Source organism: Vipera ursinii, assembly GCF_947247035.1.
Source record: "Vipera ursinii genome assembly, chromosome: 1".
In the NCBI taxonomy this organism is placed as follows: Eukaryota; Metazoa; Chordata; class Lepidosauria; order Squamata; family Viperidae; genus Vipera; species Vipera ursinii.
The window spans coordinates 23,354,614-23,375,141 of NC_139512.1; the positions used below are offsets into that span (position 1 = coordinate 23,354,614).

Consider the following 20,528-nt stretch of genomic DNA (forward strand, 5'->3'; position numbering starts at 1 on the left):
ATTATAATTAATCCAAAACATTGACATGGAGTGAAGATCCAGTATCCAACAAATTTTCATTGACAAATGAGCTGGTTATTACTGTGTCTAGAAGAAGCAGAATATATTATAGAAATGAGCAAATCTATGCACACTTGCTTGTCCCCTTGTAACTTTTAAAACAGGTTTAGGTCTCTCTCTCTCTCTCTCTCTCTCTCTCTCTCTCTCTCTCTCTCTCTCTCTCTCTCTCTCTCTCTCCCTCCCTCCCTCCCTCCCTCCCTCCCTCCCTCCCTCCCTTCCTCCCCCCTTCTCTCTCTCTTAAAAAATGTCATCAATGGCCATCAGGATGTGTGTGTGCGTTGGCTTGCTGGTTGGGAATGCTGGGAGTTGAAATCCACACATCTGAAAGTTACTAAGGTTGAGAAACAGATAAAATCTGTTGGATTTTCTATTGGTCTATCAGATAAAAATAAAAAGTCTTCTGAAGGTCCCCTTCTGAAATGTTGGATTCTGTCTCATTCCCAGCTCCATGTCAATAATCATGGCTAGGCCTGATGGGTGTTATAGTCCATTATATCTGGAAAGTATTAGGACAGGAAAAGCTGCTTATCAAGGAGGATGAAGAAGACCAAAGCGATCTATTGGAATATCTTATTAAGAGCTACTTATTTGTAACAGTTCAGACTTCATAGCATTAAAGTGCTTGAGGAGAGAACGGGAGGCCAAGGTTTAGATTTTTCACTGAAACATGACCATCGCAAGGAGTCGAGCTTGTAAAAGAACAGCTGCCATTTATAATTCCCACTATCAAAAGCCAGCTGTTCCCTCTCTTGTATCTGGCTGACTTGAGAAGCATCTGCATAAATAATGGCAAGGGAGCGACTGCTACATAAACTTTTTACAAAGAATATTTTATTTGTTTAGATAGGCTAGGAACCCATATCTAAATATTTAACCAGTTATTTTATGATACAAATGTTAGTCTAATGTTTGCACAATGAGCACAAAAGGAACAACTACAAGTACACACAAAATCAGTCTCTTCCCTAGCCCACACCTCCCATCCATATTTTAGCAATTAATTATATCTAGTTGTCTGCTTAACCCAGGGGTCTTTAAACTTGGCCCTTTTTATGACTCATGGACTTCAACTCCCAGAATTCCTCAGCCAGGCATGCTGAGTTTGAAGACCCCTGGCTTAACCCAAGTAAGGGAAGGAAGTCCAGCAGCCCTTGAGTCTCTACTTCAGTAATGTTTACGTTTCTAGTTCCATTTCCTCCTGACCTGGGCCCCATATCAGATGTTCCCTTGATTCTTTCCTGCCTTCCCAAACGCTCATCTCCCTGGATAATTATATGGCTACTGATTTTTTAAAACTTTCTGTGATTTCTCTCTCTCCACTTCTCCAGTGCAAATATTTTGCTTCTTTGCTTCTTGATGCCTTCAACTAGTCTATGCTCAGTGGGTACATGTTGATTCCTCTCTACCATTTTGGAATCCAGTTGCATCTGTGCTATATGGTTGCTCGGCTGTATGGCTACTCCAGGTCAGATGGTTGCCTCCCATGCCAATATTCCTCCTTAATGAGGCCTGTGACTACTACTGTAGTTAGTAATATGATCTAGCTGTCTGTGGATGGAGAAATGTCCATTACACTCCTTTTTATTGTTATAGCTTTTCATATTCATTGATATGTACCTCGTCTTTTACCTCAACATCAAATAGATGTTCAAGGTCATCGACAAGAACAAAAAGAAATGCCTAAACAAATGTAAAGGTGCACATTTAGAAACATTATTAAAAATAATAAAATAATAATCAAATCCCCATTTGATATAAGTGGAAACTTATGAGCCATGCCTCACCCTTCTGAACGCAAAGAGGACAGGGATTGAATAAAGTTCTTGGACAAATGAGTTTTCTTGCTTGGGAATGATGTGAGACAACATCATGGCCTCTTTAAGCAGATGTATCTTCAAAAATCTGTGCTATGCAGCAGATTTTTATGGAAGTAGAGAATGTATAAATTTTGAAATAAATAAGGATGATTATGATTCCAGGACTGTATTATATGACAGAACTTCATTTCCAAAGGATAAAGAAATTTTTGCGTTGTCTCAATCTTCCTATTTGTTCCTTATTTCCCTTCCTGCTTGTACCATAATTTATTAGATAGCAACCTTGTGTATTAGGCTGTGCTTTATTTGTGCTAGCAGCCTCCCCAAATGAGAAATAAACCAGATTTCCCCATTCCAGTAACCAGTGACATTTGGGTGAGCCCTGGGGAAAATAAGATGGAAGACTAGATCATCCATGGTTTGATTCCTTCATAGTTCTCTTACATCCTTTCAATATTTGCACAGCCATCCCTTGTTACTCTTTCTTTGGGAGGGGGTGTGGTTCTAGATACTTCTACCTACTGTTGGAAATCAAATCATTGAAAGCTTCTTCTTTGTGAAAGTGTGTGTGTTATGTATATCTGTGCGCATGTGCATGCTGCCTTTCTATTTCAGTGTGCATTGCCACTCCACAAAGTATAATTTCTTTACCCAATAGGAAGAGGACTGTATTTGAAACACTCCCTTCCACCTATGAAAAAAGAAAATTAAACAGAACTCCAATGCTATATTCTTTGTAATCCAGTCTTCCCATTTTATTATGGGTGAGGAAAGGCAGTGTTGTTTATTTTAGTAAATTTAATATTTAGTTCATGCTATGTCTGGTTCTAACTTTTATTCTGTCTTCACACAGGATCAGCAATGCAGGGATCCCAGGTCTATGGGCCTTCCATATTGGCAGCACTTCCCCATTGGATAATGTGGTCCCAGCTGCAGTGGGTGGGAAGCTTTCTCCTTCACCAAGAAATCCAGAGAGCAGCTCTGTTTATCACAGTGCTTTGGAAGCTGAATACCCTGACTTAACACTTGACTATGCAGATCCCTTCTATGATGGGACTGAAGATGACTTTGAGTACTTGCCTGTAAGCCCCACTAAGCCTGAAATGGAATCCAGCACCGGCCCAAATCTTCATGATGAACTAGATCATAGCAAGCCAAGGCCTTCTGGCGCTGAACAAGATTTAGAACTGGAATCTGCATTTCATTACCCAGCATCCAGACACCCTCCATCTTATTCTGTCCTGGATTCTATCTCCTTAAATCCTGTAGAGGAAGCACCATCTGCACCATCTTCTGAAGACAGGACTCTCTCCCTGTCTACGGTGTATGAGAGCCCAATTGAGGGGGTCACTGCCACCTTGTTGGGACACCCTGGCAATGAAGATGCCCGACTGCCTCAAGAAGAAAAGAGAGTCTCCCCTTTAGACACAGAACCCTTTCCTGTCTATCCAGAAGGTGAAGTTATTCTTGAAAGCTTCCCAGATCATGCTCCTCCCTTCAGCCCCAGGAGACGGGTCATTGGTATAAATGAGGATGTTAGTTTCAACCCAGATGGTAAGTTCACAAGACTTCCTAATAACCATATTCTGAACTTCTGATCTCTAAATCATGTTTGAAACTACTGCTAATGCTGCATGATGTTCAAAGAGGTGGCTGTCACCTTCAAAATCTCTCAGGGCTTGAGTATCTACCTAGGCCATTGTTCCTTGGCACAGTATGATTTGAAATAACTATTGTTCTTATTATGGTTATAGTTTTAATCGTGTTATTGTATATTAGGAATATAAGCTACCTAGGTCAGTCATTACTGAAGTGATCTAGGAGACCAGACAAATATACAAATGAACAAACAAGCAAAATTCTAGGAAGTCCTGATTGCTGACAAGAATAGCAGTCCATGGGGACATAGAACAAGTCAGGTTGTTGATATTTAGCATATTGACTGTTGAAAATTATTCATTTAGAGAGAGAGAGAGAGAGAGGAGGTTGATTATAACCCTTTACATCATGAAACAGGATACCCAGCAGTGAGGAAATTTTGTATACTAGTAACTTTCACAGAACAAATAGCTATATACAGTGCTTTTTTAATATATATATATAAAAAAGGTGCCGGAACTTACTCCAGTCGATAGGGCTTTACGGAGCCGGGGGGGGGGGAGGGGGGAGAAGAAACCACTTTAGGGAGCTTCCGAGGTGCAGATCACTAACCTGGAAAAGGTCTGTCTCCTCTCTGCCACGGTTCCTGCTGTTACTCTGATCTTAGGCCAGGGGACGCATCCACAGCCCCCCATGGCCAAATCTGGGCTCTGGAGGCCTTTTCCAAGCTTCTGAAGTCTGGATTGGGCTGCTCAGGGGCCGCAGAATTGCTCCAAGGCCATGGATCCGGGCTCTGAAGGCTTAGAAAAGGCCTCCAGAGCCTGGATCAGCCAGGGTGTGTGTTTGTGTGAAATCGCTCTGCAGCCATAGATCTGGGCAGCAGAGGCCTTTTCCAGGCCTCCGGAGCCTGGATTGGGCTGCTGGGGGTCCACAAAATCGCTCTCCAGCCATACCTGTAGTCACGCTGCCAGCTTAGGAGGAACCGGTTCTTCCGTTCAAAAAAAGGTGCCTGAATGCTGTTCCATGCGTTCTATGACAAAAAAAGCCCTGGCTATATCCCAGGCTTAATCTCTAATATCACCCTCTATATCAGACATGTCAAACACAAGGCCCGGGGGCCAGATCTGGCCTGCATAGTGGTTTCATGTGGCCCGCGAAGCCATCCTGGAAACAGTGAGGGAACGGCCCCCACTGCCTTGGCCATGGCCCAGAGACCCTCCTTCTGCCAGAGACCCTCAGATCTGTCCCACTCCTGCCCAGACCCCCATAGGCACCCTTGATGTGAATGATGTAGAGCTGGCCATGCCCACCCAGTAGGCCATACACTAGCCACGCCCACCCAGTAGGCCACACTCACCCAGGCCATATCCACCAGCCCCCCTGAGGGCAATTGCAATGCTGATGTGGCCCTCAATGAAATTGAGTTTGACACCCCTGCTCTATATAGTAATAGCACTTAACAATAGCTATTACTATATAGCTTAGACTTATATAACCACTTCATAGTGCTTTACAGCCCTCTCTAAGTGGTTTACAGTCAGCATATTGCCCCAACAATCTGGGTCCTCATTTTACTGACCTCAGAAGGATGGCAGACTGAGTCAGTCTTGAGCCAGTCAGGATCAAACTTCTGGCAGTGGGAATACAAAATTAACCTGCAATACTGCATTCTAACCACTGCACCACCATGGCTCTATATGCAATCAAGTCACTGATATACTGCAGTTAACGCCCATTTTTCATCCTCTAGGATTTGTGCTCCAAATGATTGACAGGAGATGATGTTGGTGTTCAAACGGTGGCTTACAAAAAAAACCCCAACCCTCAGTAAGCCTCCAGCTTTTAATGCCAGCTGAATCTGAGCATTGGGGGTGCCAAGCACTTAGCAGGCCACACTTTTTGCTGTTGGATTATTTATGAATAACACAGATTTCTGTTTAGTAAAGATTCTCCCCAAGGAGATCACATTCTCAGGTCCAATGTGACTCTGAGGCATGGAGAAAATAAATGCGTGCATGGTTCAGCACAGCTTTGACACTTCCTTTAGGTCACCATTAACAACAGTCCTGGGCCACATGCTTTTGATTTGTAATGATTTGTTTATTCAACAAGCCACTGGGCAAGGACATTTGCTGGCATAACAGATGATACCCAGCTTTACATCTCAGTCTCAGGCTAAACAATATTGCTGTAAAAGTCCTGTCCTGGTGCTTAGAGGCCATAAGGGTGTAGATGAGGGGTGGGGGATGGAGCAGGCTAAATAAAGCCTAGCCCTTTAAAGCCTAAACTGCCTTTAGTTTCAAGGATCTGCTTTTTACAATGATTTACTGTCTTCCTGCTCAATGAGCAAATGTGAGTTGTTTGTAGAGATCCATCTTGTATGCTAACAATGCCTTTACCTGGATTGGGAGGCAATTCCAATAGCTACTCATCTGCTAATTACCTCCTGTTTAGATAATTGTAATGCTCAGCGTGGTGTTACTCTTGAAGACCATTTAGAAGTTATTGGTTCAGAGTGCACAGGTGGTTATATGAACCACTGTTCTGTGAGCTGCACTGGTTACTGAGGGGCTTCCCAATACAATTCACAGGACTGATGTCATCTATAAAGCCATTCATGGTTTCAGTCCTCCTTATCCACGAGACTATCTTTTTCTTATTTTTCTGCCTGACTAGTAACATCTGGAAAAGTTGGCATCCTCCAGGTCTGGGCTACCAAGGCTTGTCATTTGGGGGGATCTAGTAGATGTTGAGAGCCATGCCTACCCTGTGGAATGATTTGCTCCCTGTGATATGAGACAGACAGACAGATAGATAGATGTCGTTATTGTCATTTTTTACTGTGGGCACATTGGCACACATTAAAAAGGAAATTTTATTGCTTGCTCTCAAAAGTGTACACATACATAGCAAATGTTTAAACATGGTGTATACAACATATGTATAAAACTACACCCTTACATATAAATAACATATAAATATTAATCACTCTCCATCTTGAATGCATTACAGAAAGAGGAAGCTTTAGAGATTATTTATTTATTTATTTATTTATTTATTTATTTATTTATTTATTTATTTATTTATTATTTTGACTTATATACCGCCCTATTCCCGTAGGACTCAGGGCGGTTTACAGGGCAATTAAAATCATACCATACAAAAGTTAAAAAATTTAAAACAGTTAATTAAAACAGTTAATTAAATTTAGAGCCCAAAATTTAAAAAGTTAAAACATTAAAACCCAATTAAAACCCCTCAGTCTAGTCCCGACAGCTCAAAGAGCCAAGTTTTCAGGTTCTGGCGGAATGAGCGGAGGTCGGAGGCAGTCCTAAGTTCCATCGGAAGTTGGTTCCATAGGGCAGGCGCACCCACAGAGAAGGCCCTCTCTATGGGAGTCACCCGCCGGCAATCCTTCACCAGCGGTACCCTAAGAAGGTTAATACTGTATGGAACAAAACTGTGACTGAATCTGGATGTTCTGCTTCAGATACCATGAAGCCTCCTCCCAGAAGGTAACAAGAAAAACAGGTCGTGAAGAGGATGTGTAGCATCCCAGACAATCTTGGGGACCCTGCTCAAGCAGTGCTTCCATGTTATGTTCTGGATGGAAGGGAGGGAACTGCCAATAATATGTTCTGCTGATCTTATTGAGGCTGATCCTGATGAGGCTGATGCTATTGGGTTTCCACAAAGATCTCTTCATTTTGCAGGTCCTGAGGTAGGCTATAGGGATCTGCTCCCAAAGGTAGTTTTTGGTGGGATAGGTGTTTGAGTTGTCCCCTTACCGATGAGTACCATTTACTCTTCTGGACTCGGCTATTCGTTATTAGCTGTTATTTTTCCAGTATTTTTAACTCTGCGGCGTAAGCCACATAGAATTACCCAGCTCATATACAAATAGACCAAGAAATAAATGAATAAAATGTTTGTATTGATGTGTTTATAATGCAAGGTTCAAATGCAAAGCTTTGAAGGATCTGTTATGTTTGGTAGAAATTCTTAAATAACATTAATTTTAAAGTGAGGACAAAAAAAAGTCTGTGAAGGACTGCAGAGCCAACAACAAAAGAAAAATGGCTGTTTTGCTTGGTAGCAAAAACTTACATATAGATCAGCTTTATATAAGAGATGTCATAACCGAGAAGAGCTTAATTTCACATAAGGGCAAGACCCTTAAAGAGGGCTTCAGAAGGTTTGACAGGCTTCTAAGGGAGAAGTTCCTCCTCAAATATCCAGGTCTCAAGTAAGGATGAACTGTGTAGAAATGAATAACACTTTACATCGTGTTCAGAAAGAGCTGCCAGCTCTTTAAACGTGGGCAAGATATGTTTCCTAATGTCTACTCCAGTTAGCAACATCTCTGGCTTCATTTTGTATGAAGTGAAATATGAATGATGGACACACAGACGCAGCAGCTCTGTTTGAGCATGGCATGGATTAGGTAAAGTATCCTATTCTAGCTTTTCCCTTTCATTGATGGGAAGTGCTGGGCTAAATTTTACACCATTCCTAAACTGATTTGGGATACAGAAAGTAAAGTCCAGCACATCTGGAGAGTATCACTGGTTGTTCATTCCCCTAATAGTTATTTTTTTAAATTAAGTTCAAACATTTATTGTAATACCAAAACATTTCAGAATATGTTCAGAAAGCCAGAACATTTCAGGCTTTCCTTTTAAAAAGAACAAAAGGGGGGGGGAAAGAAAGATTTTTGCCAAGAGGTACAGTACTCCTCATTCTGGATAAACTATAACAGGTCACTGCCTTGATGGAGGCTTTCTAGATGAAACTTATAGTCTGAGTTGCCGAAAAGAAGAGTGGATTTGAAAGTATAAACTCATAGTGTTTTGACTTTGCTTTTGAAGACAATCATCGGTCAGTTGCAAAAGGCACTTTTACTTGGAACAGCTTACATCCTGCAACAATACCTTTAACACTGTCAAATAACAGCTTCTGCCTATCCCAGGTCCTTGAGAAGGACTTGATACATGGATAAAAATGTCAAATCCATCTGGCTGACTGTATGATGGACCATAATAATAATAATAAAAACAGTGTTGTGACCATATCTGTAATATCATCAAACATCCACATTTGTCTAACCCGTGTTCTTGGAAAGGACTTGATAGGTTGATAAAAATGCCAACTGCATTCTAAACATCTGGATGACTATGCTGCAACCAACCATCACCACCATCATCATATGCTGTTATTTACATCATGCTTAAAAACTAAATGTGCAACAAAAATAAAGAACTATCAATTATTTAAAATATACAAAATTATAAAATTAACATATATTACAAACCTAAATACCTCAACTTTAAGGAGTAATAGTATTTAATATAATATAATTTATGCATTTTACTATGGATATGAAATGGTTATTTAGAATAAAATAGTAAATAAACTAGACCACATAAAACTTACTAACAATACATAACTCATTAGGCAAAACCTATACAATGTACAGCATAAAAGTAATGGAACCCTCTCAACACAACTAGCTCCTCAGTCAGAGAAAAAAAGGCTTCTATTCCTCAGAATCAATAAAAAAGAGCAACTTTCAAATGTATTTTAAAGATTGAAGGAAAACTCTCCAAAGATGGGAGGAGGGGAACCGTAGAAAATTTTGGCCTCGCCCATATAAGTGTGACCACTGAGAATGGTGCTCATCCAAATTGTGAGACAAATATTGACTGGTGTGTGGTAGGCCAGGATGATGTGGAAGAATATTCTTGTGCAACCTGAGAAGGCTGGCTGGGAATCTGGGAGTCCTTCCAAACCACAGGTGGCACCAGATCAGAGAAGAATGTCTTGTTCCCTTGTAACCGTATATTTTCCCTTTAGTATTCACATACAGCACTGCCAATGTGGAAACGTGTGAGGATTACCACAGCCAATGCTCCCCAAATGCCTTCTGCACCGATTATAGCACTGGCTTCTGCTGCCACTGTCAGTCCAAGTTCTACGGGAATGGCAGGCACTGCTTGCCAGAAGGTACGTCCATTTACATTTCTAGATGCCACTGAAATTTGTCGGGGATCTGAGAAGTCTCTGTGCCAGTCTCTGTTTTTCCTTGGGCAGATGTGTGCAACCACAGCATGAATAATTCTGCCATCTGCCACTAAAACTCTTCTGTCTGTAACCTTTAAATGGACAAAACAGTGCATTATAGGGCAGCAATTTTTGAATCAAGGTACCTCATGTGAGCTAACTTACAGAATGCATCCAAAATCAGGTCCCATGATTGTCGTGGGATTGAAATTTGTCAAATTTGTGAATGCTTCAGTGCTACTCACTGCCACACTCCCCCAGAGATTCAGTAGGCTGATCCTTCTTTTGTCTTCTAGATGCCTGGTAGACTTTTTTAGTCACTGGGGATAAAGAGGACTGGCTAGCTACACTGGCTTCACCATCAGCTGTCTGAGGGTGGCTGCCTTCAGTCAACCCAGCAGGAAGCCCAAAGTTACTCCTATTCCCACTGCTTTTTTTGCTCTTGGTTAATCTGTTTGTCTGTTAGGTAAGGAAATATCTCTGAAATGATGACCCAACAGGACACGGAGTTGTCTGCTATAGAAAGAAAAAATAAAGCACTTTCTCTGACCCTTAGAGCTTGAAGAAGTGATTTTAAGTTTGTTTTGAGGGTTAGGTGTAGTTCTGTGCAGAAAAACAATGTTGTTTTTTCCCCCAATTCCTTACACAAGAGAAGAATTTTGGTAACGTTCTAATCAGAAAGTCGTGTTCTTGCACTTTCATACCGGTAGTTACAGATAAGCCAAGTTATGTGTGAATGCTTGTATTTCATTGTACAAACATCTCTGAAGGGGTTCCTCCTGCCTTTTTGTGCTTCAGTTCAGCCTCAAAAAAATAAACAACATCTGGAAGGAACTTGTGCAATGGATAAAATAGACTAAAACAGGATTGGTAGCTGGTGGCTCAGTGTATTATTGGAACACAACTATTGTGTTAAAATATTCTGTGAATATTTTGTGGGCCTAGCATGGTATGTGTTTTATTGACTTGAGCTGAAGTGTTTAGCATGTTTTGGGAACCTTTCCAAGGAAGATCTTACAGTTAGGAATTTTAAATCCTCTTCTTCTATCGTGGTATGGATATTAATGCATGAAATAGATTTCCCTGTGTAAAATCTTCAATGATGGCTGTCTCTGGGATCTTCTGGTCCTTAGCTGGCTGATGATGGCTTTGCTTCTTAGGAGCTGCGCATCGTCTAAATGGCAAAGTGAGCGGAAACCTCCTGGTAGGACAAACGCCAGTGCGTTTTAGTGAAGTAGACCTACATGCTTACATTGTTGGCAATGATGGAAGAGCATACACAGCTATCAGCCATGTGCCTCAGCCAGCTGCCTCATCCCTGATGCCATTGGCACCCATCGGGGGCCTGTTTGGCTGGCTTTTTGCTCTGGAGAAACCTGGCTACGAAAATGGCTTCAGCATCACTGGTGAGTAGAACATGGCCCTCATCCAAAACAGATGAGGCTATTTATTTGTCTATCAAACTTATAGGTTGCCCATCTTGCCAGGGTGGTTTACAGACATTGAATAAAATGCAGAATAAACATTAAAAGAAATAAGTAAAGATCTTAAATTTAAAAATTCAATTAAAATAAAACTAAGCAGGATGGAAAGGGAGGATGCAAAGTGTTCACAGAGAGGAATGTTCTCTACTCCATTAGATACCTCCAACATGCCACAACCCCATTAGGGTCCTGGGCTAATTTGGCATAGCCATGTCTTCCAGGCCTTTTGGAAAGCCAAAAGGGTGAGAGCAGATCTGGCCTGGGGAGGGTGGGAGCCATGACAGAAAAGACTCTGCCTTCTAGACTCCGTCAGCTGAAATTCCTTATCTGACACTGCATGCCCCTTCTGCTGACACGAGTGGGGCTGGCAAATCCCATCTGTGTGAATGTGGTTTTGATGCAAACAAATTTGTGTGCAAGAAACATCAAAGCCATAAATGTACAGGTAGTCCTCAATTTAACAACCATTTATTTAGTGACTGTTCAAAGTTACAGTAGAACTGTCTTGGTTCCGACAGATGAAACTCTTCAAAGAACTTCGAGGCATTGTTTACCTTAAAGAATCTTTATTTGAGTAGCATAGCATCGGCACTAACATAATCAAAGCCAAAAACTGAATTCCCTTCCCCTGAGCACATAGTATCAAAACACAATTCTCTTCTCCAGTTAATAGTCATAAATCATATTCCCCAATTAGTTTAAAGCGTGGGCTTCCCCTCTAGCTCTCCATCCCGCCAACTCTTTATCATCTCTTATTTCAATAACCTTGGTTCTCACGTTAGGTTCAGTGTTATTATGTCTACTAGATTCTCATGCACATTCCCCTCCTCCCCAGCATCATCTAACTCTAAAAGCAAAAAGAAGAAAATGGCTGCATCTCCATCTGTTGTCAATGCAAAAACATCCAATGTTAGCAGTGTTGACAGGCACTGAAAAAAGTGACTTATGACCATTGTTCACACTTACCGCCATTGCAGCATCCCAATGGTCACGTGATCAAATTTGGACACTTGGCAACCCGGTCATGTTTATGATGGCTGCAGTGTCCCAGGGTCACATGATCACCTTTTGCAACTTTCTGACAAGCAAAGTCAATGGGGAAGCCAGATTCACTCAACAATGGTGTTACTAAATTAACTGCAGTGATTCACTTAACAACTGTGGCAGGAAAGGTAAAATAGGGCAAGACTCACTTAACAACAACTGTCTTGCTTAGTAACAGAAGTTTGGGCTCAATTGTGGTCATAAATTGAGGACTACCTGTATCTATGTTCCACACATTTGCCTAGTTTTTTCCCTTATTCATGCCAGCTCACTATAGGAAGAAGTAATGAACTGTGAAGTATACTCATGTATTTCTTTCAGTCACAATCATAAAGACTAGAAGCACATTCCTCTGGGTCTGGCCTTGTATTTTAGCTGATGCTGTATTTCAGGGCCATAAAATTGTGGGTTCATGCTGGGCTTATTGTTTTTATTGTTTTTCTCCCTTAATGCTCTTCCCCAGGTGCTAAATTCACTCATAACCTGGAAGCTACGTTCTATCCAGGAGAAGAAAGAGTTTTCATCCAGCAAACAGCCGATGGTCTGGATGCAGAAAATTACCTCAGTGTTAGGACTGAAATTCAAGGGCGAGTGCCTTATATTCCTGAGAATTTTACAGTCCACATAGCACCTTATAAGGAGATATACCATTACTTGGATTCAGGTACGATTGATTGCTGTATAAAATAATCATTTGTCTTTTTGGAGGCAAGCCATGCTGTCAAAGTCCACCTCCCTTCACAATCTTGCAATTAAGATAGATTTTTTTTAAAAAAGACAAGAATCCCATGACATGCAAGTTGGTTGATATATTCAAAGCTCTAGTTAACATAGAAAAGTTAAAATAGGAGGAGGGAGGAGTACTAAGTATAGAATAGAATAGAATAGAATAGAGCTGGAAGGCACCTTGGAGGTCTTCTAGTCCAGCCCACTGCTTGAGCAGGAGAACCTATATCGTCTCAGACAGGTGGATGTCCTGTCTGTTCTTAAAAAATCTCCAGTGATGGAACGCCCACAATTTCTGGGGGTAAGCTGTTCCACTGGTTGTCCTTACTGTCAGTAAATTTCTCCCTAGTTCCAGGTTGCTTCTCTCTTTGATCAGTTTCTAACCATTGTTTCTCGTCCTTCCATCTGGTGCTTTGGTGGTAGCCTTGTGGTAGCCCCTCAGATACTGGAACACTGCTATTATGTCTCCCCTATTTCTTCTTTTCCTTAGACTAGCCAGACCCAAATCCCGCAGCCGTTCTTTGTATGTTTTGGTGTCCAAGCCCCTGATCATCTTAGTTGCTCTTCTTTGAATTTTTTTTCCAAACTCTCAACATCTTTTTTGTGATACGGTGACCAACATTGGCTGCAGTGTTCTAGGTGTAGTCTTACTAGGGCTTTATAAAGTGGTAATAGTACTTCTCATGATCTTGATTTTATGCCTCTGTTTATACAACCCAGGATTTTGTTAGCTTTTTTGGTTGCTGCTGCACACTGCCTTGAATTATTTATAAAAATAATAAAGACAGGATATAAATAAAGTTCCCCTTTTCTAAACTGAACATTTGAAATGATGAAAATTCTATCATCCATTAAGCAAATTAGCTGCTATGCAGCTAACTGTTATCATTTCATTTTTTTTCTTAATTTGCATTTATATACATAAATAGCTGGAATGATATTTTTTTTTTTAAAAAAGGAGAGGAATTGGCATTAGTTCTGTAAGTTCAGTTTTAAGTGTCCCTATTTTTTCATGCTGACAAATACATCGCTGTGTGATTACATCAGTTACTGCACATTTTTAAAGACTACCTTGATCTTCTAACATTGCAGTTGCTGGACTGTATACTGTGGCACCTCAGGGCAATGCAACAAACAGGGGCACCATGGGATATTTTCAATTTTTGTGATATCCATTTGCCAAGTTGGGTTTTGCAGTGTCTTATTTGCAGCATGATGCCTTCGCAACCCTCAGAGCTCTGTGAACCAAGAAAGTCTGAAAACGTTTGTTCTAACCGAGTCTGACACTTTTTGTTTTTTTAAAAAAATCTTTCATAGTTGTGACATCCACTTCTTATCGAGAATATTCCCTAATTTCTGGAAATGTCAACCAAAGCTTCTCCTACCAGCTACACCAGAATATCACCTACCAAGAATGTCCACATGCACGGCATCTCAGGTTACTTCGAACTACCCAGCAACTGACGGTGGACCGGATCTTTGCTTTGTACAATGAGGAGGAAAGGGTACTTCGGTATGCCATTACCAACCAAATTGGACCCTTAGGAGGTGAGCTTGGATTGGGATGAGAGAGAGATTTGGGGCACTTTCGCATTCCAGCTTCATTCTCTATAGGTCTCTACTAATTTTAATTCCTTGGAAGTGTTGGCTGCCAATCTCTTAAGATAATAATATTGAAAAGAAAAGCCATACCTCTATACTAGTGCATAGAACAAATGGCTAGGCAGAATCTGTGTATCTGCATTGAATGTTTTCCATGATGAAGTAACCATTTGCTTTGAGATGTAAGGAACATTTATTTCTGCAGGGCCCTACCTGCTTTCGAAGGTATAATGGTCACTCCAGGCAGATTCTCCTGAATAGTGAGCTCCAAGGAACAGCCAGAATTACTTTTCCAACATGGAAGGAAAAATTCACCTATCCTCAGAAACAGATTTGTAAATGGGACTGTCAGTCAAAGTGTTGTAGACTAGAGGGTTTTTGTTTTTTTTGGTTTTTTTTTTTGAAAAATAAAAGCTGCTTCAGCATGCAGGTAGTCCTCGACTTACAACAGTTCATTTAGTGAGCGTTCAAAGTTTCAACGACACTGAAAAAAGTGACAGGGCCATTTTTCACATTTAGAACCATTGCAGGAGCCTCACGGTCAAAATTTGGATGATTGGCAGTTGGCTTCTATTTATGACAGTTGCAATGTCCCGGGGTCATGTGATCACCTGTTGCCACCTTCTGATAAGCAAAGTCAATGGAGAAGCCAGATTCACTTAACCGTGTTACTAACTTAACAACTGCAGTGATTCACTTATCAACGTTGGCAAGAAAGGTTGTAAAATGGGGCAAAACTCACAACATAGGTCTCCCTTAGCAATAAAAATTTTGGACTCAGTTGTGATCGTAAGAGGACTATCTGTATAGGCATGCAAGTTGTTTCTATTGGTATCACTCTCAAATACTGTTTTGGAGGGGATAATTTTTTTTTTGGGGGGGGAATAGAAACTGAGATGCCTTTTGACTTCTCTGCTGCCTTTTTCACCCCTTTACCCTTCCCTGAGCTTGTGAAACTACTCTTCCTGAAGCAATCAGTGAGGATTAGCCAGACTTCCTGCCTGATAAGAAAGAGATTTCAGAGCGTGTGGGCTGAAAGTTTAGAGTGCCTCCCTCCAAGACCGTGTGTGTGTGTGTGTGTGTGTGTGTGTGTGTGTGTGTGTGTGTGTGTGTCTATGGCTTCCCTAACAACAAGAAGCACAGTTTGTTGTCTTCCGCTCCCACTCTTAAGTATGTAAATGAGTTCCAGATTTCAGGATTAAGAATCCAAATTTAAGGTTAAAAAAAGGAACACAGCCATAGTTGAAGGATGAGTGTTTATCCAGCTGTAATTCCTGGAGACAGTATATATAGAAAACTTAGTCCACTTGAAATCTATGAAAAATGGTGGAATAATTATTGGTTGCTGTCATTACATTTATACCCCCTCCAGATGTGTTTGAAGTCAACACTGGAATGGAATGGAATGGAATGGAATGGAATAGAATAGAATAGAATAGAATAGAATAGAATAGAATAGAATAGAATAGAATAGAATAGAATAGAATAGAATAGAATAGAATAGAATAGAATAGAATAGAATAGAATAGAATACTTTATTTGGCCAAGTGTGATTGGACACAAGTAAGAGAGTAATAATAATAATAGTAATGATATCAATAAAAGGGTTTCATTATTTACATTTGTAGGACTGGCTGTCTAAGGATGATGGGAATGTAGTGCAACTTCTTAAGGGGTATCAGCTTGAGGAAGACAATCTAAATGTCAGGTTTTCCATCTCAAACCTGGCAGATGTTTGCCAGGCACTCCAGCTTATTCACTAGAGAGAAATTCCTTGTGTGTTTAATCACACTTGGCCAAATAAAGCTATTCTATTCTATTCTATTCTATTCTATTCTATTCTATTCTATTCTATTCTATTCTATTCTATTCTATTCTATTCTATTCTATTCTATTCTATTCTATTCCATTCCATTCCATTCCATTCCATTCCATTCCATTCCATTCCATTCCATTCCATTCCATTCCATTCCATCTAGATAAGAATTTTGCATGTCAGGATGAAGTCATCATAATCAGTTGTCCTCTGTTAGTATGACAGGGAGATCCCTCCTATCCTTTTTAAGAGTACTTTTTAAAACTCTATATAACTCTTTATTATTGACATAACAGACCTTTCGGCCCTGAGAACATTGAGCTCCCAATCACCTGTCACAGTTAATATGTTCCAAACAGTAATGACCTCCTGCCTTCAGGGATTTGATAAGGCTCTATCTCAAAAAATGAGACGCTGTGAAACATGCCCCAGTTTCTCTATTTCTGTCTAACATTCTGGCCAATTTTCACAGAGGAAATAAATTGTATTGGAAATATAGGTACCCAAATTAACCAGAACCACAGCCAAACTGTAACAGACAACACATCCTGCACAAAGATAATTAGAAGCTGTCACTGGAGAGCTTCCCTTTAACACGCTAAGTTTCTGGCATGTTTTTTGGCATTTTGAGTTTTGTTTCTTTATGGAGGAATCAATATTTGCTTCTTTGCCATCAGGCACTATTGAGTTCAGACATCTAACTGGGCAAATGATTGCTCTACTCAGATGGATCCGTTGCTAGAAACATCAGTTAGGACAGTCTCCTACAACATGATGTTCTTCAGGTTGGAGAAAACACTCCCATGTCGTCTAAAATTCTGGCAAATGTAGTTGTAACACACCTGGATTGGGATGCGCTCTTGATAATGATCAGAATGATTGCTCTTTCATCTGGGTGCAGAAGGTGTGTTGGGTTCATAGATAGAGGAAGTTGCACCCATGGAAACTTAGGTTTAAAATAGCCTCCTTGGTCTAAGTCAGACACCCAGAAGCTTCTTCAAAGAGAAATATCTTTTCTCCTCTCTTTTTTTGCACAAAGAACTTGTGAGAACTCAACAGAGACTATCTGAATTAGCTTCTTTAGAGGAAGGGTAAGATATAGATACAAAAGATCTCTTCTCACAGATTTTCTTGCTGTTTTAGACAATTCTAGGCCAACTGCAGTGAACCCATGCTATGATGGCACCCACATTTGTGACACAATGGCACGATGCCAGCCAGGGCTTGGTCTGGATTACCTCTGTGAGTGCACCGCTGGGTATTGGGGAGATGGCAAAGAATGCGTAGGTGAGTAGGACAAATCTTTTACTTCTTGTCTTGTCTCAAAGCTCTGACATTTTGTCTTAGGAGTATGCTGTGAGTTTACAGATTTCCCTTGTGGAACAGCAGATGCTACCTGTAGTAACTCTGTTTGCAGAAGATACTTAGCTTTATTACTAAATTGGCCCATTTTTGGTAAATTCAGAAAGTATACTAGGAAAAATCATTAAAAATAATCAAGTTTAGTACATGGCATACATATAGTTGTTTTGTCTTTAGCCTGGGGTAGCATTTTATGTTAACACAACTACTAAATAGAATTGTAGATTAATCTATGTCAGTATTATGGAAGGTTGTAGTTCATCAACATGTGAGAAGCACAAATTGCTTTTTCTGAATGAATTGCCAGTGGATCTCTATGGATTTGGATTGGACCATTTCTTACTCTACTAGAGATACCGAGGTCTGAACTTGGACCTACAAAGCAGTGGCTTACTATTATGTTACCCCTCTGCTCTTCCCAAATACAGGAAGTCATGACTGACTGCCCTATTTGGTGATCATTCAAAGTGAACCACAGTGCTGAAAAAATAACTTTATGACTGGTTCTCATGCTTGCAAAAGTTATGTTGCAGCATTCCACAATCAGATGTTTGCTGTTTGTATGTTTCACAACTGGTTTCTCACAAGCAGAGTCGATCTGTCCAGGATGATATAAGGACTTCTGCCTTGAACAGGGGGTTGGACTAGAATAACAGTCCCCAAGCTTTCCGGCTTGGTGGCCAAGCGGGGTGGGGGGTGGGGGAAGAGAGACGGAATGGTTCTGTGTGGGTGGCAGGTGTGTGTGTGAGCATACACAGCTCCATTTGCACAAGCAGCAGATATGTACACCCGCCACTCGCACAAATGGAGATTCATGCCTGAGTGCCCACAAGCTGCTTGCACAGCTCGTTTCCAAATGGGGCCACAGCCGAGGGGTTGGAGACCCCTAGAATAGAAGATCTCCAAGGCCTCTTCCAGCCCTATGATTCTTTGATTCTGTGAGTTAGGATAAACTTACTTCAGACTGTAGTGGCTAAACTTACCAGAGATCTGTTCATGTCCAGACCTGTGCTAAACTAAAGGGAAGGTCATTTCTACCCATCTGCTGGCATCACTTAAAGATGAACTGGAGTTTTCAACACATTTCGGAGATTATGCTTTGGGACTTCCCACTTGCAAACATCTGGAATCATTTGGATCCAACTGTGTTTTCATAGTTGAAACAAGGTTGAATGTCCTAACTGGAATGAGACAGATGAGAAGCCAGGGAGTCAATGGTTATAATATATAATAATAATAATAATAATAATAATAATAATAATAATAATAATAATAATAATAATAATAATAATAATAATAATAATTTAATTTCTATACCGCCCTTCTCCCGAAGGACTCAGGGCAGTGTTTGTACAGGGCAAATACAGTAAAAATACAATGTACAAAAGTTAAAAAAGAATTAAATAATACAGCCCAATTCCAATAAAATTAATACAGTTAATATTAAAATACCCCAAACCCATCAGACCAGGCCGGCTTGTTCAAATAAGTATGTTTTTATGTCACGTCGGAAGGAGCGAAGGTTGGGAGCCGTCCGGAGCCGTCCGGAGCTCCACCAGTAAACGGTTCCAAAGGTCTGTGCTGTAGCATATGAAAATATGAATGGAAGCTTTGCTGCTTTGGTCCTGGATGTTGATTTGTCCCATTAATCTTGTTGCCCCTTCTCAGATGTCAATGAATGCACTGAGGGCTTCAGCAGATGTGGCCAGGGTGCTTGGTGCCTCAATACACCAGGCAGCTATCGATGTGAATGTCCCAGAGGATACCAGCTGGCACCTGACCGGGCTTCTTGCATAGGTATGGGATTGCTTTATTTTGAGGAGGGCCTGCCCTGAGCAGAGGGAATGCAAGACCTGGGCAACATTGGCCAAAAAACTTGCAGTTTTGGGATCCGCTGAGGAGAGAAGAGCAAAAAAGAAGAGATCTTGAGATAAAATAGCACATTGTACAAAGTCTAATGATTATCAACTAATAGAATTACGTCTTAGGATAGCAACAACAACAATAATAAAGTTGGAAGGGACATTGGAGGTCATCTAGTCCAACCCCTTGCTCAGGCAGGAAACCCTATAGCATTTCAGACAAACGGCTGTCCAGTCTCTTCTTAAAAACTTCCAGTGTTGGAGCATTCACAGCTTCTGGAGGCAGGTTGTTCCACTGATTGATTGGTCTAACTGTCAAGAAATTTCTCCTTAGTTCTAGGTTGCTTCTCTCCTTGATTAGTTTCCATCCATTGCTTCTTGTCCTGCCTTCAGGTGCTTTGGAGAATAAGTTGACTCTGTCTTCCTTGTGGCAACCCCTGAGATATTGGAACGCTGCTATCATGTCACCGCTAGTCCTTCTCTTCATTAAACTAGACATACCCAATTCAGCAACTGTTCCTTATATGTTTTAGCCTCCAGTCCCCTAATCATCTTTGTTGCTCTTCTCTGTACTCTTTCTAGAGTCTCAACATCTTTTTTTACATTGTGGTGACCAAAACTGGATGCAGTATTCCAAGTGTGGCCTTACCAAGGCATTGTAAAGTGGTATTAACCCTTCACGTGATCTCTGTTAATGCTGCCTAGCACTGTGTTGGTTTTTTTGGCAGCTGCAGCACAGACCCTCTTCATAGAGATCTATTATATTCTTCCCCTTTCTCTTTGTCAGAAGCATACAATATTACTCATTTTTCCTTTGGAGCCCCTGGTGCTCTCTGAATTTGGTTATTTGCTTGCAGATGTTTCATTATCAAAGTAGGTAACATCATGAGTGTTAGTGTGAGGTTTTTTCGCTGTTTATAAAGTAGCTTGTCCTGAAGGTATTGGTAGAAGTGTGGGTTTTTTTCTGTTGGTAATTCCTGAATTAGGTATTGTTTTCTGCTTGATTGTTAAGGTAAAGGTAAAGGTTCCCCCGCACAGGCGTGCTAGTCGTTTCCAACTCTAGGGGCCGGTGCTCATCTCCGTTTCAAAGCCGAAG

General features: G+C 40.8%; 2 protein-coding genes across 3 annotated transcripts in view; one reads left to right on the top strand and one right to left on the bottom strand.

Annotated features, from left to right (window-relative positions):
• Positions 1–20,528, bottom strand: part of GNG2 (G protein subunit gamma 2) — a 432,181-nt gene that overhangs the window by 306,145 nt on the left and 105,508 nt on the right. The gene's annotated exons all lie outside the window — the stretch shown is intronic.
• Positions 1–20,528, top strand: part of NID2 (nidogen 2) — a 70,399-nt gene that overhangs the window by 19,573 nt on the left and 30,298 nt on the right. Inside the window, exons 4-10 of the mRNA XM_083368724.1 lie at positions 2,731–3,431; positions 9,330–9,479; positions 10,697–10,942; positions 12,528–12,728; positions 14,108–14,338; positions 17,352–17,495; positions 19,239–19,367. Of these exons, the coding sequence (XP_083224850.1) occupies positions 2,731–3,431; positions 9,330–9,479; positions 10,697–10,942; positions 12,528–12,728; positions 14,108–14,338; positions 17,352–17,495; positions 19,239–19,367 (1,802 nt within the window). The remainder of the gene's footprint in view (positions 1–2,730; positions 3,432–9,329; positions 9,480–10,696; positions 10,943–12,527; positions 12,729–14,107; positions 14,339–17,351; positions 17,496–19,238; positions 19,368–20,528) is intronic.